At 41.0% G+C, this 24,332-nt stretch overlaps 1 protein-coding gene across 1 annotated transcript; it reads right to left on the bottom strand.

Annotated features, from left to right (window-relative positions):
• Window positions 1-188: 188 nt before the first annotated feature.
• On the bottom strand, window positions 189-24,127 carry klhl8 (kelch-like family member 8). The gene is made up of 12 exons (XM_056290980.1): window positions 24,057-24,127; window positions 19,826-20,045; window positions 16,395-16,456; window positions 15,992-16,157; window positions 13,111-13,431; window positions 12,641-12,827; window positions 9,782-9,925; window positions 8,255-8,366; window positions 2,079-2,247; window positions 1,725-1,884; window positions 541-742; window positions 189-376 (listed from the first exon to the last, which is right to left on the bottom strand). Exons 2-12 carry the CDS (start codon window positions 20,021-20,023, stop codon window positions 253-255), a joined length of 1,845 nt encoding a protein of 614 aa, XP_056146955.1. The 5' UTR covers window positions 20,024-20,045; window positions 24,057-24,127; the 3' UTR covers window positions 189-252.
• Between the last annotated feature and the right edge of the window lie 205 nt (window positions 24,128-24,332).

Consider the following 24,332-nt stretch of genomic DNA (forward strand, 5'->3'; position numbering starts at 1 on the left):
TGAAATTGATCGTTGGTTTTGGTCATTATGCAACTGTATTGTTTATAAGGGTGGGGATACCTGCAGTCAGTTTAGACTGAAGCGGTCACTTAGATGAGTGATGAAACGTTTCTCTCAATAAACGTTGTATCCAGATGAGCTGATTCAACTTTCTTTGATTTAGCTGCATGGTTTGGATTGAATGTTCACACAATGATGGGATACTGAACACATCAGATCTCAGTGACGTGACAGTCACCTGAAGAGCTGGGGTCACATGCAGTTTACCACGTTGCTGGAACCCTGTCCGATGTCTCTGATCTGGCTGATGTGAGAGGAGCAGACAGCCACACCAGCCCCAGCACGGCAGTGTGACACTGATCCCACCAGCTCCCACCTGCAAAGACAGAGGTGATGGGAAACCCCATAAAGAGGAAGATACACAAGTCATCAAACAACCCCATCTCTTTTCAAAATCTACAATACAATTCAAAGGGTCCACTTTACTTTGCAACTCAACCTTGAGACCGAAGTTGAAGAACATAGCAAATTCTCTCTCACCTGTTCATGCGAGGCTCAAATGCCTCCACTGTGTTCAGGTATATGTTCCCGTTGTGGCCCCCTACTGCAAACACTCTCCCCATCACACTAGCAACCCCAACTCCACCTCGCGGAGTGGTAAGCTCAGACACATATTCCCAGCGATGCAGCCGTGGGTCAAAGCGCTCCACAGAGCTCAGGGGTGAGTTATCATCAAAGCCCCCTTCAGAAGGACAAGAAAAGTAACAGTTAAAGACAAACAAATAAAAATGGCTCAGCTATCCTCATATTGAATAAGGTTCAAACATGAGGATAGGCTTACTATTTTCTTTGATGAAATATCTGTAGCCAAGAGAGCTACAGATGTGTTCTCATAGCCAAGAGAACACATCCTTGTTCTCTCGGCTAAGCTACATTTCCAATGGTGGAAGTGACATCCCACAAGACTAGCAGAGGATTTTATGATGGATGACACAGAAGTTTAAGTGCATTGCATTTCAGTATGTGTAGACGCTGTGGGAAAGACTTTGTGAGCAGAAGACAGATTTTTCTGTCAATATAGTACACAGTGAGGGTTTTATTGCTTCAATAGATGACATTACTACTCAATGCTGATTGCACATGCGCAAACAATTGGCGAAATTATCTTTAAAAAGCAGGCTACATCAGAATATCAAATCTGTCATAAAGCAACATAAAGGTCGGTGTAAAAAGAAAATGATGCCTTTATCAGGCCTCATTAAACCTTGATGACATTAAATTCTTATCCAGATAAAGGAAGTACAGTTTCAAATGAGGGCAGCACATAAAGATGGTTCATTTCAATCATTTATTTTTCTGATTCCTGACATACAACTAGGGTCTAATGTAAAAAAAAAAAAAACTGCAGCTGAATTTAGTGTAAAAGGTGAATCTAGACAAATGCAGAGAACACAAAATTCTGACATTTTGCCCAAGGTGATCCAAAACAAATGAGATGAGATTTTAATTTCTATAGCATTTTTTTTAATTGAATCAAATTCAAATTCAAATTATATTATTGGCATGACGTAACACCGTGCATATTGCCAATCATCCTGTCCATGAGTCAGTGTTTCCTATATGAAAAGAAAATAGAGAAAATAGATCTGAAAATTTGGGTAGAATTTCAGTCCAATTAATCCTCGTCTAAAGTGTGTGTGCGAGTGTGTGTTTGTTCCCCTTACCCACTACATAAAGGCAGCCATTAAGTTTGCTGACTCCGTTTCCAGCCCGTCGCTGGCCCATTTCCTTGACCTCTGTCCACTTGTTGAGGTGTGGGTCAAATCGCTCCACGCTAGACAGTGATGCCACACCATCATTGCCTCCCACAGCATACACATGATTCTGTCAAAATAACAGTACAAAGTCGCTTCCTACCAGGTACACATCACATATCAGTCACAAATAGCTGCTGTCTAAAGCTTAGTGGCTTGCTGATTTTGGTAACAAATACTTGATCCAATATTGTAAGAGTATTTTACTGCATCAACAGACTGAGAAGATCTCTAGATGTTGAGCTGACTATCTTGCCCACTCACCCCCAACGCCACAGAGCCAACTCCTCCTCTGGGTGTGTTCATCGGAGCAACTGTACTCCACTGGTCACTTTCAATGTCATAACGTTCCACATCATTGAAGCAGGAGTTGTCATCTAGACCTCCAATAGCATATATAGGACCTCCAAGAGCTGCCAAGGCTATACCCCTCCTAAGACAAAGGTATCCTTGTTCATGACATACTGCTCCAAGAAATAAGAAAATTGAACCATTAAAACACGACAAAGAGACTGCCGCATTCCCTTTTAAGCATATCAAGCGTGGGCAGTATAATGACAGAAACTGTAAACTACAAGAAATGTGCAACCATTACATTTTGAAACACTATTCCTACATATCAAACATGCCCATTATTCAAAAAATGTAAGAGGCTGCATCACAGGAATAAAAATGTCATGTAAAAAAATTCAAGTGATGGCCCTGGATGCTTATTGGATACAAGCCTGAATGCAGCCAAGAATGGTCTGTTACCTTATTCCATCTAAAATCATTACACATGTGCATCCCCAGTGTGTTGTTGAATGGCAAATATTTTATCTGCAATGCTTCACTCACTTTTAAATAGTGTTCTGAAGCCCCGTAATGAAAATATTTCGCTTAAATCATTTTAAGGCCAAGTATTTACACCCATTTTAAGCTTTCTTTTCAAATTTATTTTATTTTCATATATTTAATTTAATTTTTTTATTTAATTAATATCAAGATGGCACCATAGATGGTAACCCTGGTTCTGCGCTCTCCTGTACTTTTTCTGTTTTGGTTTATTTGTTTAGGTTTGAGTGCCCACTCACTGATCACATACAGCAGGGAAGAACTTTTAAGCCTCCAACTGTCCGCTGGACAAACTGAACAGACTTTTTTACCAACTTTAACTGAACGTTTTAACGAAATTCTTGCAGAAATCTTGACTGCTACAGCACTGTGCGGACTACGACGAAGATGCCGAAAGAAGCGGGCCGGAGCACTCGTTAAAGTGCAACAGCGGGGGTTGAGCACCACACTCTAGTCAATCCACCTGGCGAAAGTCCAATCTTCGGCCAACAGGATGAACGAACTGCTACTCATGAACAGGAAAAAGAAAAAAAAACTCAGACTTTTCCAGATCTGCCACCCTGTGTCTCACTGAAACCTGGCTTAGTGAGCATATAACAGACAGTACACTTAATCTGCTGCAGTTCCAACTCCTGTGGGCGGATCGCGAAAGAGAGCTATTGGGGAAAAAAACAGGGTGGCGGCATATGCTTCCACATAAACGAAGGCTGGTGTACGGATGTCACAGTATTGAACAAATCATGCAGCCTCCACTTAGAGACCGTTTTCATTGACTGTAAACCATTCTATTCACCGTGGGAATTTTCATCATTTATTCTGGTCGGTGTCTAATATCCCTCCCCAGGCCTGTGTTAAAGAGGCATTAAAACACCTGGCTGATCAAATTACAAACATGGAGCGCAAATATCCAGAGTCCCTACTCACTATACCTTGGGGATTTCAACACAGCAAACCTCAGCCACGAACTTCCAAAATACTGACAGCATGTTAAATGTCCCACCAGGGACAAAAACACTCTGGATCATTGCTACATAATATTAAAGGATGCCTATCGCTCTGTCCCCTGTGCTGCCCTGGGCCTCTGATCACTGTCTGATTCATCTTATCTCAAGCTAGAGGCAGAAACTAAAATTTGCAAAGCCTGTGGTTAAAACTCTAAGGAAATGGATCAATGAGTCAAAACTGGAGCTGCAGGCCTGCCTTGACTGTACTGACTGGAGTGTTTTTGAGGCTGCATCTACAGACCTGGATGAACTTACTGACACTGTGACATCTTACATCAGCTTTTGTGAGGACATCTGTGTATCCACCAAAACTTTCTCTACCTTCAACAACAATAAGCCCCGGTTCACAGCAAAACCCAGACAGCTTCATCAAGCCAAAGAGGAAGCCTACAGGAATGGAGATAGGACCAACTCCAGTTCCAGATTTCAGTCAGCTATTAGCCTAAGTCTATAACATTTTACATGAGTCAAACAGAGATATAAAACACCCATATATCTGTTATAACAATACTTTTAATGAGATAGCTGTAACAGTAGGCTTAACCGTGTAATACTTCCAAATTTTTCTGACCAATAAATCATAAATCACTCAGAAATACAACTATTATTTTTACCAATTACTGACACAGTAAAGAACGAAAAATAAATTAATGAACTGTAATAAATAGAACAAGGTAGAACATTTATAATAACAGCAGCACAGCTGAGTTCTTCCTGCATTTTGTCTTCCCTTTTTCATCCTGGGTATGACATTAAACCGCAACTGTCGGGTTGTTGGCGACGAAACCGGCACCCCCATTTCAACACTCGGGTTGTTGTGAGGAGGGTGTTTGGACACCCAGCAGGACTAAAAACAAAACCTGTCAAAGGGCGAATGAGTTCCTCTGTGAACCAACAGCCATCCATATCTGCAGAGGAGATAGGGACCACCAGGTACTCCCCCAACTGAAACACAATGGTGACTCAACCAAACTCAATCACCATACCGGATCGGTCGAGGCCCAGGTTAACAACGGCCGCATCCTTCACCAACCTGCCTTGGGGTGAAGTCGAAAAATATGTCACTGAGGAAGAAAAAAGGCAAACTACAAATCTAAAGCTACAGAAATCTGAATTCATCATAGGGACCTGGAATTTAAGAACACTGAACACACCTGGAAAATTACAAGAACTCTGCCATGAAATGGAAAGGTACAAGTGGAATGTATTGGGCATCGCAGAGATGAGATGGAAAGACATGAGAGAGAACGTCACTGACAAAGGTCATAAGGTCTGGCACAATGGTAACAGTCTCAAACATGTCTGAGGTATTGGATTTACAGTGCACAAAGACACAGTCAATTCAGTATTAGAATGCTCACCAATCTCAGACAGGATCATCACTCTACGACTAAAACTCAATGTTGCAACATCACTATTATCCAAGTTTATGCACCTATGACAGATCACACCGACGAGGAGATCGAAGAATTCTACGAAGAAATTGAAAATTGCATCAAGAAAAAAAACTAAAAAATAACGATACTTTGATTGTGCAGGGTGATTGGAATGCCAAAGTAGGCTCTGAGACACACACGAACTGGAGGGGAAATGTTGGGAAATTTGGTGTGGGAGAAACTAACGAGAGAGGTCTCAGACTAGCAGAGTTTGCGTGTGAACAACGGGTTCTGGCAAACACGCTCCACCCTCACAAGAACTCGCAGAAAACTACATGGCACTCACCAAACAGCATATACCACATCCAAATAGACTACATACTAATGTCGAAAAGGTTTCAATCAAGCAATGTAAGAAATAAAACAAGATCATTTCCTGGAGCTGATATAGAAAGTGACCACGATTTGGTGATGATGACTGTCAACATAAAGCTGAAAAAGCAGAAAAGAGAAAAGAATCAAACATGACCTTGAAAAACTAAAAGATGCAAATGTTAGAGATGAATTCCAAGCCGGAATTGGAGGACGTTTTGCTGCTCTCCGGAGCTTAGACAATGTTGAAGAAGTGACCAAAAAGTTCTCGGAAGAAATGAACAAAGCTGCGCTAGAAATACTAGTAAAAAGAAGTCCCAAGAAACATCAGTTGATTCAAGATAGAACATTGAAACCATGCGACAGAAGACGCGAAGCCAAGGCTCTGAAGTACACCTTTGAAGAATGCAAGAAGGAATACAGAAAATGTAACAGAGAAGTGAAAGCTGCGATGAAGAAAGATAAGGAGCTTTACAATTGTGACCGCAATGAAAATCAGGAAGTATACAACCAACTGATAGTTGATGAGAACAAAGGCGCAGAAGACGAAGATCACATCTTAAGATGCGAAGTTGAAGAAGCCATCAAACATCTGAAAAACGACAAAGCACCAGGTGCAGACAATATACCAGCGGAAATAATCAAAAATGGTGGCAACGAAGTTATAGACATCTTACTTAGCATCAGCAACAAAATTTATAGCCTGAAGAAATGGCCTACGCAGTGGACTATTTCAGTACTGATTCCACTCCAAAGAAAGGAAACTTGAAATTATGCAGCAACTACAGAACCATTAGTCTAATCAGCCATGCGAGCAAGGTAATGCTCAGGATCATTCTCTGGAGAATCACACCACAAGTTGAGCAGATTCTTGCTGAAGAACAAGCTGGTTTCAGGTCTAGAAGAAGCACAACCGAGCAAATCTTCAATTTAAGGGTTCTTTATGAGAAATTTATAGACCATCGAGAAGTCCGTCACAACTTTATTGATTTTAAGAAAGCCTTCGACAGAGTGTGACAACAGGCTCTATGGAAAATCATGAGAAAACAGAACATCAACGAACACCTTGTCCAAGTTATTGAAGCTCTTTATAAAGATTCGAAAACCGTAGTGCTAGTGGACAGCGCACCCAGCGACTGGTTCATTACAACCGTAGGAGTGAGATAAGGTTGTTTACTGTCACCATACCTTTTCAATGTATTCCTTGAAGAGATAGTCACCAATGCTATGGAGGGTTTTGAACCAACTCTCACAATCGGCGGAAGAAAAATCACCAACCTTCCCTTTACAGATGACATAGTTCTAATCGCCAGCAACAGGGAAGAACTAGCTGAAATAACCAGAAGACTGGACAAGGCGGCTAAGGACTTGAGTATGTTGATCAGTACTCAAAAAAGCAAAATCATGACAACAAAAGATCACCCGAGGAGGGAGACTGAAGAGCAAACACGGAAACCATTGTTGGCAGCGAAAAACTTGAAGTTACGTCTTCCAAATATCTCAGATCTGTGATTAACGAAGACGGAAGATTGGAAAAAGAAATTAGGAGCAGAATTGCCATCGCAAGAAGCGCAATGACCAAGCTCAACACAATCTGGAAAAATAAAAACCTTGGAATGAAGTCAAAAATGCAACTGCTGGTCACCATGATAGTTTACTGACAATGGTTAAAAAAAAAAGGAGATTAAACTGGTTTGTGCACATTTGCCGAATGGAAAGGACACTTGCAAAGGACATCCTGCAAGGCCTGGTAGAAGGGACTAGGAAGAGAGGGAGACCGAGAAAAACCTGGGTAAACAACATCGGAGAATGGCTACAGATGAGTGTAGTGGAGGTGGGGGAGAGCTGCGATGGATAGGGAATGGTGGAGGAGACTTGTTGAGGCATCAGCTGTGCTCCTATGACCTCCATAGGTCATGGAAGTGATCGTGATGATGATGATTAACGGACAACTGAAGCGTGATGTCACTGCTGTGACTGAGAGGGATGTCACATGCCCAAGCTGAGACCGTATATATTTCCACATTTTAACAGTGCAATTAAAAGTCTAAATATAGCAAAAGAATGTGTCAACAAAATGTATTTTTGCAGTTCACATTTATTGACAGACTGCATTTAGCAAAAAAAAAAAAACCCAAATATCCGAATCCCAAAATTGAAAACTGAATATCTACCCAACGAATGAATATTCGGATAGCCGAATATTCGGGTCCAGCCCTACTGTACTGTACATTGTTCGTATACTGGTACGCTCTGTCATGTCCATCTTCCTCAGGCATGTATGTAAGTAACCTTCTAACATCTATTTTAGCATCTCTGATATATTCTCTGCACTATTGCACTTTATCGCCTCTTATTTCGCCTTTATATACTCAACCTTGTGCATTTATTGAAGATTATGTTGTAGTGTTGTTATTCAATGTTAAATACACAGAGAGCCATGAAACCGGAGTCAAATTCCATGTTTGTGCAAACCTACATGGCCAATAAACATGACTCTGATTTTAAATGTTATTCCTAATTTGCATATTCATGCACAATATTAATTAAAGAAAGAACCTATGAGAAACCTTGAACTCTACATGCAGACCAGAATGTATAACAAAAGCAAGAAAAAAAAGAATTAACATAAAAAAAAAGATTAGCGATTGGTTTGCCCTTCAGTATCATTGCTATGTTTCAGAATGTTAAAGCTGTTCTGCCCAATATGTCACCCATTCCCTGAACTGATTCCTTCCCCTTCCCAGTTACATCATGCACAGAAAAAGTGACAAAAGCTGCCAACAGAAAATTTTCTCACAATACATGTTGTAACAAGGAAAATACATTCAACCTATATCTGGTAATTATGTACCTCTTGGTATTCATGGAAGCTTTCATCATCCACTTGTTGGTGAGAGGGTCAAACATCTCCATGTTCCCTAGATGTTCATTACCATCATGGCCGCCAACTGCATACACCTTTCCTGAGGAAATAATCATAAACAATACATTTTTCGTAAGTTACTTGTTTTTTTTTAAATATTTTATTAATGATTGAGTTATTTTGATAAAAATAAAAGTACTTTTAATTGTTCTATGCAACAAAAATTTAATCTAACATTCCCTCTAGCCTACAATTTATACCCTGGTTCTCCACTTTTGCACACTGTAATGTAATCTCTCTCTTTGTGATATGCTTAATTCTGGTCCATGTTTTTATGTTGTACCTGTTTTAATACACCTTTTAAATGCAAGGTGACTTTCAGGGTACAGAAAGGTGCCGGTAGGGATGCACCAATACTGGTGTCGGTTATCAGGGCCGATACCAGGCTTAAAATGAATATCATATTGGCGAATTTACCCATAACTAAAATCTGATACCAAAAGCAATGAGTAACGTCATGAAAGCAAAACAGACTGAGTTACTGCAATGATTGCACATGAAAGCCTACTTTTATAATGGTTAAAAAAATTGATTAGGTCTGAATCCTTTTCCCCCATTAACCAGGAACTAATTGTCTAAGTCTGCACTGTTCAGCAAAAGTAATAGCTCATAACCCGGTATCATACTTGAAATCTGTATTGGTAGTGAAAGTGATATTGGTGCCTACCTAGGTGCCAGTAAACTAAAATGATAAATTTGTAGGCAAGATGCTTTCTGTTGAGATGCCTGTAAACGAGTTCAAATTTGAAATGCTATAAGACCACTGCATTCTGTTTATGTTTGAGTTGAAAATGGTCCCAAACTTGACATTTTCTGTCACACCTTCCTCTTTTTATTAATATTTGCTTTCCTCCATTTGGCTCAAACTATCAACTGCATCATCTACATCCAACAAATATGATCATCTGAGCACTTTGTTGCTCTACGTGGTTGTGCATGCCTATATTTAGATATGCGTGAAGATATGAAATGAAGCTTTGAGGCAGTATATCGTAATTGGGGATTTTTTATAATAAAGTTACTTGATTACTAGTGACAGCCTTATTTGGTGTAGGTGTACAGGTATAGGACCAGATGTTAAGTTTAGGCTGTTAAGGTTATTACGAACATTGTTTAACATTGTTGGTTTTTTGAATTTCAAATGTGTGAATGTCTGTTCTGTAAATGAATACCAACAAAAAAAAAATGTTTAGAGACTGGTGCAAAAGGTCTATTTACAGTGCCAACAAGAGTCCATACATGGGTAGCAGTAAGACTCCCTTTATCATCTACTACTTTTATTCTAAGGCTGCAAGAGCCAAGATGTCCAACTCACAACAAACCAACTTATAATAAACCTTAAAATTAATGCTTTCCTCCATCTATTTTTGATGTTCCAAACCCTTTGTTTACCTCATACAAACACTTTGTTCATTACGTTCTGCTTTGTGCCCCTTTTCTATATTCACCACTCACCTCCAACAGATATCACTCCTACATGGCGTCGTCTACTGTTCATCTCAGGGCCAAAAAACCAGCTGTTCTTAGAAATGGAGTAGCACTCAATGCTGCGGAATGGGTCACCAGAACCACCTCGGCCACCCACGCAGAACAAAACACCTGAAAAATTGAAAGACAGGTGGCAAGGTGAGTGAAAAGACAGGGATTGATGGTTTGAATCCCTGTGTTACCTCCAGCTTGGTCTGGCGTCCCTACAGACACAATTGGCCGTGTCTGAGGGTGGGAAGCTAGATGTGGGTATGTGTCCTGGTAGCTGCACTAGCGCCTCCTCTGGTCGGTTGGGGCGTCTGTTCGGGGGGTAGGGAGAACTGGGGGGAGAAGCTTGATCCTCCCACGCGCTACGTCCCCCTGGTGAAACTCCTCAGTGTCAGGTGAAAAGAAGCAGCTGGTGACTACACATGTATCGGAAGAGGCATGTGGTAGTCTGCAGCTGTCCCTGGCTCGACCAGCACAGCTCGGAAGAGTGGGGTAATTGGCTGGATACAATTGGGGAGAAAAGGGAGGGGGGAATTATCCATTTGCCTTTTTCATACCCATTAATGTCTTACAGTGAAAAGACACCAAAAAAGGTGAAGCTGCCTGGTGCTGCTACCTGTGGAGCATTTGGCATCATGGGGTAAGCAGGCTGTGTGGCAAATAAACCTAAATTCTGTTAACCTTAATTCCATGAGAGATTTGCATGGTGACAATCAATTGGATTTCAGAGTCAGGTCCAGTGTGAAAATTTTACCGCTTGCCAAATATTAATTTGTAGTTTTCCCAACATGGAGACAAATCTAATTAGCTGCGTTGGATTTCCCCCAACTGTATGACCCAGCTCTGAGGTAGTAGAGACACTGGCAATGGAAACTGCTTGGAGGATAGTGCCAAAAATTATCAATGCTCCTACAGTGTAAATGTATCATAGTTTATAGTAATATATGATCTGATGAAGGCTATTTTGATGTAGTTAATTTAATCCTTTGCAAAAAATATACACTACCGTTCAAAAGTTTGGGATCACATTGAAATGTCCATATTTTTGAAGGAAAAGCACTGTACTTTTCAATGAAGATAACTTTAAACTAGTCTTAACTTTAAAGAAATACACTCTATACATTGCTAATGTGGTAAATGACTATTCTAGCTGCAAATGTCTGGTTTTTGGTGCAATATCTACATAGGTGTATAGAGGCCCATTTCAAGCAACTATCACTCCAGTGTTCTAATGGTACAATGTGTTTGCTCATTGGCTCAGAAGGCTAATTGATGATTAGAAAACCCTTGTGCAATCATGTTCACACATCTGAAAACAGTTTAGCTCGTTACAGAAGCTACAAAACTGACCTTCCTTTGAGCAGATTGAGTTTCTGGAGCATCACATTTGTGGGGTCAATTAAACGCTCAAAATGGCCAGAAAAAGAGAACTTTCATCTGAAACTCGACAGTCTATTCTTGTTCTTAGAAATGAAGGCTATTCCATGCGAGAAATTGCTAAGAAATTGAAGATTTCCTACACCGGTGTGTACTACTCCCTTCAGAGGACAGCACAAACAGGCTCTAACCAGAGTAGAAAAAGAAGTGGGAGGCCGCGTTGCACAACTGAGCAAGAAGATAAGTACATTAGAGTCTCTAGTTTGAGAAACAGACGCCTCACAGGTCCCCAACTGGCATCTTCATTAAATAGTACTTGCAAAACACCAGTGTCAACATCTACAGTGAAGAGGCGGCTGCGGGATTCTGGGCTTCAGGGCAGAGTGGCAAAGAAAAAGCCATATCTGAGACTGACCAATAAAAGAAAAAGATTAAGATGGGCAAAAGAACACAGACATTGGACAGAGGAAGACTGGAAAAAAAGTGTTGTGGACGGATGAATCCAAGTTTGAGGTGTTTGGATCACAAAGAAGAACGTTTGTGAGACGCAGAACAAATGAAAAGATGCTGGAAGAATGCCTGACGCCATCTGTTAAGCATGGTGGAGGTAATGTGATGGTCTGGGGTTGCTTTGGTGCTGGTAAGGTGGGAGATTTGTACAGGGTAAAAGGGATTCTGAATAAGGAAGGCTATCACTCCATTTTGCAACGCCATGCCATACCCAGTGGACAGCGCTTGATTGGAGCCATTTCATCCTACAACAGGACAATGACTCTAAACACACCTCCAAATTGTGCAAGAACTATTTAGAGCAGAAGCAGGCAGCTGGTATTCTATCGGTAATGGAGTGGCCAGCGCAGTCACCAGATCTGAACCCCATTGAGCTGTTGTGGGAGCAGCTTGACCGTATGGTACGCAAGAAGAGCCCATCCAACCAATCCAACTTGTGGGAGCTGCTTCTGGAAGCGTGGGGTGCAATTTCTCCAGATTACCTCAACAAATTAACAGCTAGAATGCCAAAGGTCTGCAATGCTGTAATTGCTGCAAATGGAGGATTCTTTGACGAAAGCAAAGTTTGATGTAAAAAAAATCTTATTTCAAATACAAATCATTATTTCTAACCTTGTCAATATCTTGACTCTATTTTCTATTCATTTCACAACATATGGTGGTGAATAAGTGTGACTTTTCATGGAAAACACAAAATTGTTTGGGTGATCCCAAACTTTTGAACGGTAGTGTACTACAGATATGTCAATAGGCAAAACAACATGCCCAAAGACAGCAGTAGGAGGGAGTAGTGCAAGGCAACTCTGTCACGTCCACAGTGTTTACCATTACTCACAATACACACTCAAATGCTGTACTTAAACAATAAACTTAAAGGTTGACTGTTACTACAAATCCTGTAGTATCAAATGTTACATGTTAAGGGACAGACTCCCATCTCATGAGTTCTACCTGCTGTGTGTTTCCTAGGTGTGGTGCGGACTGAGTACTCAAAGTCCGGCACCACCTTGTTGCTGAGGTGAAGGTGGTAGTTCCTGGCTTCATCCAACAGGTCACGACAGTTCAGATTGCCTTTGATCATTTCATCCTTAGCCACTGTTCCAGTCAGAAACTCTACAGGAAGCAGGGGGAGGCGCACCTAAGAGAGACAACACACATATGCAAGTTGCTGTTGAAAAAAATGACTATATTAACACATGTGGCAATCAGACTAGTGATGTTCATGACAATTCCTAAATCATATGCAAGACTGAATAGTCCACTCAAAAAGTAACATGACCAAACTTTGCAGAGATAATACAAAATAGCCTGGTTTATAGAACATATACAGGTACCAACATATATAAAAACATACAGACCAACAATACCCAACCAACAAAGCCCAACCCTGCCCTTCTTAACCAAAACATGTATTCTCTAACCTGAGACATGATCTGGTCCAGCCAGGCTTCGTGATGCTGTGGGTTTGCTTTAAGCCACTTGACTGCCGCGTTGTATACCTGTGTCTCTGAGTGGATGTTGAGGTCGCTCGATGACAGCAGAGTGCGCAGGTGCTGGGGTGACACACAAGGAAAGTCCTCACACTCCATCACCTCACAGAAGTGTTCACAGGCATAGCGGTCAGCCATGTCCATCAGGTCGACACGGTTATGGCTCTCAGCGAAGGTGCGCACTGCCAGGCAGTTGGTGGGGTGGAAGTGGGCCTTCATGTACTCACAGCAAGCCCGTGCTACCAGCTCCACCTGGAAAAATAAAGAAACAGGCAGCTGTAAAAATAATTTTACAGACTCAATCTAGCAGCACATTTTACCTTCTTTGAAGACCCCCAGTCAGTTGTTTTGTTTCACTTCATGTGCCCAAGTACATAAGGTGAAATGACAAATAAAGTGTTCCTGATTCCTATTTAGTTACTCAGGACTGAAAGGCTAAAGACTTCCTGGATCTGTCACTGACATTTTATGAAATCACAATTAGATATATCTAGATAAAGTGACCTTCAGCCACTTTCTTATGACTGAAGATTTCAGCCAGGAAAAAAATGTCGTCAGGTGGCATCCAATTTTCCTCAGGTGTTTCAACTCTGAACCACGTCTTCCAGTTGGCAGGTCGGCAGTGATGGCCAGTCACTGCCCATCTTCTCCTGGATTCCAGTTCAACTCCTCCCACCTGTTCCAGAGCCAACAAGAGGCTCTTTCTGCTGCCTCCCCAAACCTGCAAGCAGCTGTCTTCCCCCTTCCTGCTATTGCCACAATTGTGTGCATCTTCTACACCGACTGTGCTGAGAAACCCCTGCAGCCAACCTCAACTGGAAATACAGGCCTGCCACCCTTTGTCCTTGCGTTGTTGGACCAGTACCTGATGCTTGGTGGCCTTCCTCTCAGAGATCTATCTCACCCATCTCCCCACGGGACTGTCAGTTCTATCAGGATGATCATCTTCGCCTACTCGGACCATATGACTGTCAGGCCTCAGGAATGTTTGGACACCCTGGGGAAAGTGTAGTTTTCTTCCAAGGTCCACCCTCACTTCCCACAATTGTGCAAGCTGCAGGAGGCTCTTTTTTGTCTTCTTGGAGGAGGGTGACATCTCCCCTTCCCTGATGAACTGGATGGACGGGGCTGGTCTCACGTGGATCTTGATGTTTTTTTCATCTCTCCTGTCCCAAGGTGTCAGCCAGTGCTCTTAGGACCTTGTTATGACGCCATCTGTATCTCCCCTGGCTAAGTGCAGTCTTGCACTCTGCCAGTATGTGCGCCAAAGTGCCTCTCTCTCCACATAACTTGCACAGTGCCCCCCCCCCCATTCCCCACCTCTGCAGGTTTGTTGGTGTTGGAAGGGTGTTGTACATTGATCTGAGCAGGAAAGAGATGTGAAAGGGCTCCAGTCTCCCAAGTTCAGACCACGTCAACTTCCACTTTGAAAGGTCCCACTTTATCCAGGTTTCTTGTCATCCAAATTCCATGGCCCTTGACATTCGCCCTTCCTCCTCCAAGTGTCGGACCTCAGCTTGGATCATGTCTCTCTTGGGTCTGCTTTCCCCCATTGCAGGAAGTGGATGGTTCCAAGTCTTTGTCTCCCCATGCATGGTTTCCCAATGATGTCCTTCAAATTCAGCATGCTTTCTGCCTGTGCCACTGATGGTGTCAGCTGTCCACCTGTGACCTGATCTTGTAGTGATGCCTGCACCTCTGACCTTTTCGTTGCTGGACTTGTTGTACCTTGTCTCAACCCTGCACTTTGCCACCTTGAACTCTTCGACCACTGATGATAGGGGTAAATGTAACTGTCCAAACCTGATGTATAGCCCTACTGACGTGAAGCTTGGTGGAATTCCGAGCCACCTATGAAGGTTCGCTCACCTCTCGACTCCTTGCACTGATGTCATAGGCACTTCATAAATAGTCAGTAGCCACATGAGTCTTGGTAGCAGACCATGCTGGAGGAGCCAGGCTTTGAATTTACCTGATAGGTCCAATCCCTTTATCTTCCTCAGCAATTCATCTGCCTGTTTCACTGACCTGGATACATTTTCTGTCAGTGAGAGAGGCATCATACCACTTGCCTAGACATTTTATTGGGTTTTCCTCAATTGATGGTATAACCTCCCCCTGGACTTTGAACTGGACCTTGTTGGTCACTTTCCTATTTCTGATCACAATGCTTCTTGACTTCCTTGGTTTGAACTTCATTCTTGCTCATGTTGCCAAATCATCAAGTGCCTTCAGGATCCACCTTGCTTGTACATGGGATGAAGTTGTCATGGTTAGGTCATCCATAAAGCCTCTTATTGGATGTTGGCAGGTGCCAGACATTCCTTCCCTGCCGGTGTTATGAGCAGATTCATTCCCATGATAAACAAGATGTGAGAGATAGTGCATTCACTTTTCCAGGTCTTGCCACTGGGTTGTGAAATGGGCAGTCTTGAACCATAACTTGAATCTTCCGAAGTAGCTGACAATCATTCCCCTGAAGTGATGGAGAATATAGTAGTGCTCCATAGCTGTGTTGATGAGGTCATGAGGGATTGATTCATACGTGTTGGCCAAGTCAAGCCAGACAACTGCTACATTGCCTTTGCTCTCATTGGCCACCCAGACAAGCTGACTGAGGACACCCGTGTGTTTCAAATACCCAGAGAAGTCTGGGATGCCACCCTTCTACACTGATGTATCGACATACTTGTTCTTCACCATACAAGTAGTCATCATTCTGGCCAGGACAGAGAAGGAGTAAATGTAAGTATAAGAAATAAGATATATCATTTAATAGCTATATTGTTTGCTTGGATACATGTTACTGTACCTGAAGGATACAAGCAGCATAGAGTAGCGGTTGGACATTGTCTACAGTTAAAGTGAGCCTGGAGGAGTATGCAAAATGCACCAAATCACGGATGGCATCACCGTCAAAGTCCTTGATCTCGATCAGCTCCTGCTTTGTCTCTGACATCTCTGACAGGAACATGGCCCTGGGGGGGGGGGCAAACTCTTAGACAGGAACCAATCAAACGTTTAGCTTTACCCATTTACTGTAAGTTTTTTTAGAAGATTATATTTTCTCCCCGATTCCTTTGACGGAACTAGTGACAGTATTACAGAAAAAATACCCAAGTGCCCCACTAGCAAGATATAAAGAAAAGCTTGTCATTCCATGCAACAGTTTAACACAGGACTTAAGTTAAATAGAATGGAAAAAAGGCACACACCTGAAGTATGGGATGACACATGCCAGAACCAGCTTGTGACATGGTATCAGCCTATTACCCACCTACAGACCAGGACAGAGAAAGAACCAGAGAAAAAGAAGAGACAAACAGATTATGTGAATCAACCACTCTTTCAATCAGTACATTTCTGTTATTGATGACTTTAAACCTTAGTACTGTCAGTAGCTATTCAAGGTGATTCAAACTTCTTCACTGAGAACAGATCCCACCCACACACAGGAAAAAAAGCTTCCAAATGTAATTGTTAGCTGTGAAATATTGAGAAATTCCATGTTTCTCCCAGCGCTTTATAGTTAAGGCAGACCCCCTTAATAAAAATTGTCACCCACCTTGACAAGAGATTCCCCCAAAATGTGTTTTTCATTGTACTGCCAAATTTTGGTTGAACCCATTCATTTGTCATCACAATTTCAAAGCTGGTTAAAGCTAGTAATGGAAACGGATGCTCAGCTGTGGCAACCCCTAACAGGAACAGCCAAAAGTAGTAGTAGTAGTAGTTGAAGCTAGTAACACAGCGCAAGTAAATGGCACCGTCAAAAAGCATCTCCTGGTGAAAATGCTTTACTATACAAAGAAGAAACAATGAGGGGAGACTACAATAGATATATCGCAAAAGTCTGCATTCTGTCAACCTCTTAACCTTTTCCACCCCATACTAGATTTCTGCCTTTGGTGCAGTTGAAGTAAATATCAGAATCAGAATCATGTTTATTGGCCATGTAGGTTTGCACATACATAGAATTTGACTCCGGTTTCACGGCTCTCTCGGTGTAATAAACACAGAATAACAACACGACAACACAACAATCTTCAGATATATGATAGGGTTAGACTAATTTTTAATTTCTATGGCTTTCTTTGTGCAGCTGCAGCTTTCTCAAAAAGTAGCAACCCGCAGTAATGAATTTTTAACCCGCGGAACCAATTTCAAAGTAGATCAATTTGGCGGGAAACCCACGGACTGGCAACCCTGCCTATGACTAACCTCAGTTCAATCCATCAGAGCAAGCTAAAACCAGCACGAATAATCACCCCCAGCCACGATCAGTTAATTGTGAAAGCCAATATCAAAACCGCGATTACTGTGCCTCATTTCCTCTATTTCTGTTATTTTTGACTTTTTTTATTAGCCACCTTTGGTCAAAATGTCATGGTAGTTATGTGACTCCATGTGGTGACTGTGTTAAATTGAAAGAAAAAAAAAAGAAATTTGTATTTGCAATATTTCACAAGTACATAAGTAAAGCTTATTTAGTATAGCAACTTTATCAGTGCAAGGTCACAAAGTGCTTCACAAGAGTAAAACTGTTAAAAATAAGACCATAAAAATAAAAAAGAAACAAATAATAAAACACAAGTAAACGAGACCTTGAAAACATACAAAAGTACAAACACTAGACAGGACGAGGCGAGACAAAGGCAATCTATTATTGAAAAATGAATCTTCAGCTGCTATTTAAAGGCACTAACAGAGACCGCAGATCATATGTCAATAGGAGGAGCATCCGACAATGTTGGAGCCACAACTTCAAAGGCACGATCACCTTTTGTTGTCAGTCGAGAGCGAGGGACAATCAGTACGCCCTGGTCAGAAGACTTAAGCAACCTACTGGTCATATAAAGATGGAGCAGGTCACAGATGCCTGACCATGCAGGGCTCTATATGAACCTTAAAATGAATCCTAAACTTGATGGGAAGCCAAAGTAAAGAAGATATGGGTAAGTTGTGAATCGTCCTGCTGGACCTGGTCAACAGCCTTGCAGCAGCATTCTGGACCATTTCTAGATGGTCCAGGGACAACTTGCTGAGGCAGGTGAAAAGGGAATTGCAGTAGTCTAGCCAGGATGAAAAAAAAGCGTGAATGATCATCTCTAGCTCAGGTTGTGATACAACAGACCTGAGTTTGGTAACTTTTCTTAAATGGAAGAAATATGTACGGGTCAACAATTTAATATGTTGTTCAAAGTACATAGCCTGATCAAATATAACATCAAGATTTCTAAGATTAGACCGTACAGCTGAAAAAAGGAAACCAATACACTGAGCAACCTTGGAAGCTATACTATCTGAAGCAATAATACGGACCTCAGTCTTACCTACATTTTGCTTTAAAAAATTGTTAGCCATCCAGTCCTTAATGGCAATCAGACTACAACTACTGGTACTACTAGTACTACTAGTACTACTAGTACTACTACTACTACTGCTGGTACTACTACTTTCGTCTGCTCCCGTTAGGGGTCGCCACAGTGGATTATCCTTTTCCATCTCTTCCTGTCCTCTGCATCTTCCTGTCACACCAGCCACTTGCATGTCTTCCTTCACCACATCCATAAACCTCCTCTTTGGCCTTCCTCTTTTCCTCTTCCCTGGCAGCTCCATATTCAGCATCCTTCTCCCAATATACCCATCATCTCTACTCCACACATGTCCAAACCATCTCAATCTTGCCTCTCTTGCTTTGTCTCCAAACCGTCCAACCTGAGCTGTCCCTCTAATACACTCATTCCTAATCCTGTCCTTCTTCGTCACTCCCAATGAAAATCTTAGCATCTTCAACTCTGCCACCTCCAGCTCCACCTTCTGTCTTTTTGTCAGTGCCACTGTCTCCAAACCATATTACATAGCTGGTCTCACTACCATCTCATAAACCTTCCCTTTAACTCTTGCTGGGACCCTTCTGTCGCAAATCACTCCTCATACTCTTCTCCATCCATGCCACCATGCCTGCACTCTCTTCTTAACCTTTCTGCAGGTGCAGCCCTGCTGGTTGTCCCCAGGTCTTGGTTTGTCACAAAGGGTGATTGGGCTTTTGCTGTTAGAACCCCCACACTATGGAACTCTCTTCATGACGAACTAAGACAAACCAAGTCTCTAGCTTCTTTTGAATCTCGTCTTAAAGCTTTTCTTTTTATGAAAGCTTTTACAAACGTTTGATGCTTTTCTTCATTTATACTGTTTAAATGTTTACTGCTACTTATTTGGTCTTACTTTTATTTTTGCCTTGTCTAGTTTTATTTCTTTGTGAAGCACTTTTTAACATTGTTTTCGAAAAGTGCTATATAAATAAAGTTATTATTATTATTACTACTAATTTGGCCCTTGTCAGTCACTTGGATCCTTATGCTTGCCCATTTTTCCTGCTTCCAACATCAACTTCAAGAACTGTTCACTTACTGCCAAATATATCCCACCCCTTGACCAGTGCCATTGTAATGAGATAATCAATGTTATTCACTTTCCTGTCAGTGGCTTTAATTTTTTTGCTGATCAGTGTACATTTGTTGATGTTTAACAAAAAACAAAAATGAAAACATAAACAAAGCAGAAACAAAGACTGCACTCTAATCACCCCCCCCCACCCATCTGAAATACAAGTTAATCTTGTTGTACCAAGAAAGAAACCTGCCTTCAGTGTAACATCACAGAGTTCTCCTACTTCATAGAAATGCCTGAGGGAGTTATGAAAGTCCTTCCAGGCTTCATGGGCCTCAAAGACAAAGCAGCCATCAGGCTCGCAGTCTCCCTTTGAGGCCCTGTTACCAGGCCGCTTTTCCTTGGACCTCAGCTGCTTAGTATGGTCTGGCACCACATCCCCTGGTGCCATAGCTGTCTACAGGAACCAAGACCTAGGCAGACAAGAGAGGAAGAGTGTGCAAAAAGAAATCCTGTGTGCTGTCAAGAGCCACATGCTCTATTTTTTTTTCTTCAAATTTTAAATTATCGTCCTTTTTTATTTCTCTAGCTTTCAATCTGAAAATACACCAGGTTAATTGAATAACTGGAACGCCTTCAACCAGACATTGAAGGAATAATTAGTGAAAGCAGCTGGTATAATATTGTGTTGTAAAGAAAACCTGGATAACACTGGTGTAGCATTTACTTGGAATGAAAAAATCAGGACTCTTCATTTGTATGTCATTTCACACAGATGACACCACCTTAACCATTTCTGACCTTATTATTTTTAACCATAAGCCCTATCTCAATGCTGTTCAGAATAAAAACCTACTTTAAACGAAAAAAACATAGTTGGACACCACTGTCCGACAGTTTGTGAAGGGATCAAATACAGCAGTATTCAATTATTATTCAACTATTTGCCATGGATGTCTATATCTATGCCATGCTACTTTCCAACCCAACCCTACACCAGCTGATTTCACTACTTACTCTTGTCTGGTTGTGTTAATCAGAGAAATCAGCTGATGTAGTGTTGGTTTGAAAAAAAAAACCTGCATACACACAGATCTCCATAGCACATAACTCAATACCACTGATCAAATAGATGGTGGCCGGTAGCTGACAATTTCATTTTACAGAGGAATAACTCAAAGCATAGACAGACCATACAAATTGGATGCCATGTCTCTGAAAGGGACTAAAAACTCAACACTTTGGAGAGCTTAAAAGAAGAAAGTTGGTTTGTAGAGGGGGATATAAAACAACCAGCTGAACAAATTTGACCTCCTCTCACCTCTCTCGGAATGGACTCTGTGAAAAATTAAATCTAGCAAATTATTTGATAATGAAAATGATGAAAATGTCATGCAACCTAGCCAAAAATACATCCTACCTATTGTTGATTCTGATGGTTAATATCCAAAGTTGACATGGCTCTACTTAAGAAACTGAGTAACTCAAAGCAAACAGCCAGAGGCAAAATCTCCACCCACACTTAACAGATGATGCACTGTCTCTCTTTTAAGCTGTTTCTGCTACCACTGAATAGACCAGTGTATAACCCCTCATCACTAGTCCAGTCAGCTATAAGGGCATAAGATATTAAGGCTTATCACATGCACTGGTGGTCCAATGCTAGCTAGCATGTGCCTTTATCTAATTTGTTTATTTGTCTAATATCTTTTATTTATTATCTATTTATTTATTTATTATCCATTTATTTATTATCATTTATTATTTAATGTCTTTATTTAATAGGCTTTATCTTTAAACATTTGCAGAACTGAAACACACATAGCCAACATTTATTGTTTCTATGCTGATGGCAAATGTGTATCTGTAAGTTTAACTTCCTCCCTACTCTACCTCGGGGACTTCTATAAAACAAGAAGTATTAGACATTGGCCATCTACTTTTGTCCTGTCTCATTACGTCAACCACTTCCACTGAAACACAATCCTCAGCTTTGTTTCACATGCATGGTCACAAGCAGGCAAGGCTGATATGTCTCTTCTACAAGATTTTGTGACTTTTGCTTTGACTTTGGAAATGTGAAAGGTGAAGCTGCATATGAAGCTGTGAAGATAAAACCCTACCAAATAATATAAACTTCTTGCATAACAAACTATTTGCTTAACACAGAGGTTTAGCTAAGCGTAGAATTAATCTTTTTTGTTTCTTGAGGGTCCCATGAAGTGGCATTAAAAGCATCACAAACTTCTGCAATTTGATGTTGATTCAAATGAACGGCAGTCAGATGGGATTTTGAGAGGGGAGGGAGTTTGATTTGACCAACAGCCAATAATGGCCAGGCATTTTTAGGAGGTGGTGGACATTGACATACTGGTAGCTAGTTTAATTTTGGTAGTAGAATTTCATTTGTTTCTCCCAATTTTGCAGCCATATTTATTGGACTTTTTTTTTAGTGTATGCCAGCAAGTCCAGGATGACATAACTAAAAAATTACTACATTTCATAGAAAGAGAAAAATATTATTATTATCATGAACACAAAAATAAACTTTCTAGAGAATTAGTGCAGATAAAAGAAGTAACAGGAATAAAAATTTATTTCTAATGAGATCTTTAAACCTTTGCCTAAATCCAGCTCTCTGCATTAATCATGTGTTCTGGAGGTAAAAATCTGATGATCTTTTATGTCTAAAAATCATATATCAATGTTCGTTGAAGAATCAAAAATTGTTGCGTTGTTAACCATCCCTACTAGACTAATACTTCATCTTACAATGTTTGTTTTTGGGGGGTTTTTTTGTGCTTTTTACACATGCCCTCTCACCAGTCCTTTCTTCTTCTTCCTCTTTAGTGTTTGAAGTCAGATATTGCTGACTTGCTTCGGTATATTAAAAACTAATGCACACAATTTCCATTAGATCCTGAGCAAATTTTGATTTTTCTTCTGTGTAATATGTAAAAAATGTGGGCATTATGAATGACATAATAGGCAAACTCAACCAAATAGCAAATACCATGTAGGCTCATGACTGATCACATCATACCAAGTATGAGTCTGGCTCAGACTTGTAAGGCCTTTCTTCTCCTCTCTCCCACCTTTAACTACACATCTGTCTTCTCTATCCAGTCTAATTAAAGCAAACATTGTCAATGGTTTTAAAACATCATGGTTTTAATAATGAAAGTGTCCCTAATCTGCTAATGCAGACACATAGATTATACTGTATTATGTCATTTCGGCACAGATTATACCGTATTATGTCATTTCAGCACCAAATGACTTCTGGGCCAAAAAGAAAAACAATCCAACAAGCAATATATCTCAATGGGTCTCATTCATCAATCATTCGTAAATACAAATTTGTTCTTACACACCCATGGAATGTTGTAGCCCTGAAGTTTGTCTCAGACCAGTGTAGAACCTGGGTAACCCCTGAATTTAGACACCAATTGGCTAATACCGATGTCTTTTGCAAGTCTGTGTGATTGGTTGTTGCGAGAGGTAGACAATAGATGTTAGGGGGAAGGAATTACAAATAGCCATCGGGCTTTTTCTCTGCCTATCAGAAAATCTTGAGAGTTAAAAAAATACCATGTGTGTAAGAAAAAATTTGCACATATGAACAATTGATAGACGAGGCTCAATGTCTCCATGCCAAGTTAACAGCTCAAGTTTGATACAGAATTTCGTATGAAATTTCGTGGTTCATGTACAGATTAAGGTCTAACAAGCCTTTGGCACAGAATAGAAAAAAAGTTGTTAACATTGGGTAACAAAAAGACTATAAATCCACACAGTACAGTAGATTGCATTTACATTCATTTGTCCCAGTATTTGTTCCTGCAAGAACAGTGGCCAACCAGACAGGCTAAGTCAGTGGCAATGCACAGCCTACGGTTAGCTAAAATGACATGGATAATTAACGTCTGTATTTACAATGACATGCAATTGTTACAAGGCAACATAAACCTTATTCAATACTGTAAAAGGCATGCGTTCCATGAAGATTCTCCGTAATATTACTACCTAACTAAACTAGCTAATTCGCTGGACTAATAATAAGACACAAAACGCAATAAGAAATGTTAAAAAAATAAAAGCACTAGCTAACTGATGCGAGCTGTCAATAGTTAACACAAACCACTGCCGTATCGAGTTCTTGATACAAGGCACAAACAGCAGGCAACCCGTCTGCCCCATTTATCAACAAGAATAATCTTAAACTAGCTATTTATGGCTATGACGCAAAAATACACAGCGTTAATTAAATTAGACCCCTAATCGCGGATAAACTACGCTATTTGCTAATATGAGCCAGCTGGCAGGCTAGTCGACATCAACGCTGGGCTGAGTGCTAGCGCTAGCCGGCACTCAGGACAGGGTTTCAATCATTCGTTTGCTCATTTACGAAAACTAACATTTACCAGTGGCAATAAATCACACGTTTACCATTGTACACCGTGAAACATGCGTCGTTCAGTTACCTCATCTCGCAGTAAATGATTAAAGTGTCACTTTCACTCACAGCCACTCATTTGTGTGGTTGAACGGCGACCGGATGATCCCAAGCAATAGCACGTTTTTTGATTGCAATGCTTTGTGGGTAATGAAGTTTCGCAACGTCGGGTCGCCACAACTGTCGAACAAGCAAAAACGGAAACTTTCAAAGCCTGAAGCCTCCCGATCAGTCAGAACACCAGTCTTACTTATGTTAATAGTAGCCTGCATAATAAAAGTAAAAGACGTGCATAATGAGAAAA

This window comes from Lampris incognitus, chromosome 12 (genome assembly GCF_029633865.1).
Source record: "Lampris incognitus isolate fLamInc1 chromosome 12, fLamInc1.hap2, whole genome shotgun sequence".
NCBI classification, from domain to species: domain Eukaryota; kingdom Metazoa; phylum Chordata; class Actinopteri; order Lampriformes; family Lampridae; genus Lampris; species Lampris incognitus.

Excerpts from the sequence above, each read along its gene's own strand:
- klhl8 (XM_056290980.1), bottom strand. The coding sequence starts at position 20,023 with ATGGCACCAGGGGATGTGGTGCCAGACCATACTAAGCAGCTGAGGTCC. Across the intron at positions 16,158-16,394 it reads TGTGTCATCCCATACTTCAG|GGCCATGTTCCTGTCAGAGA; the intron begins GTGTGTGCCTTT and ends CCCCCCCCCCAG. Across the intron at positions 9,926-12,640 it reads ACCTAGGAAACACACAGCAG|GTGTTTTGTTCTGCGTGGGT; the intron begins GTAGAACTCATG and ends TCAATTTTTCAG.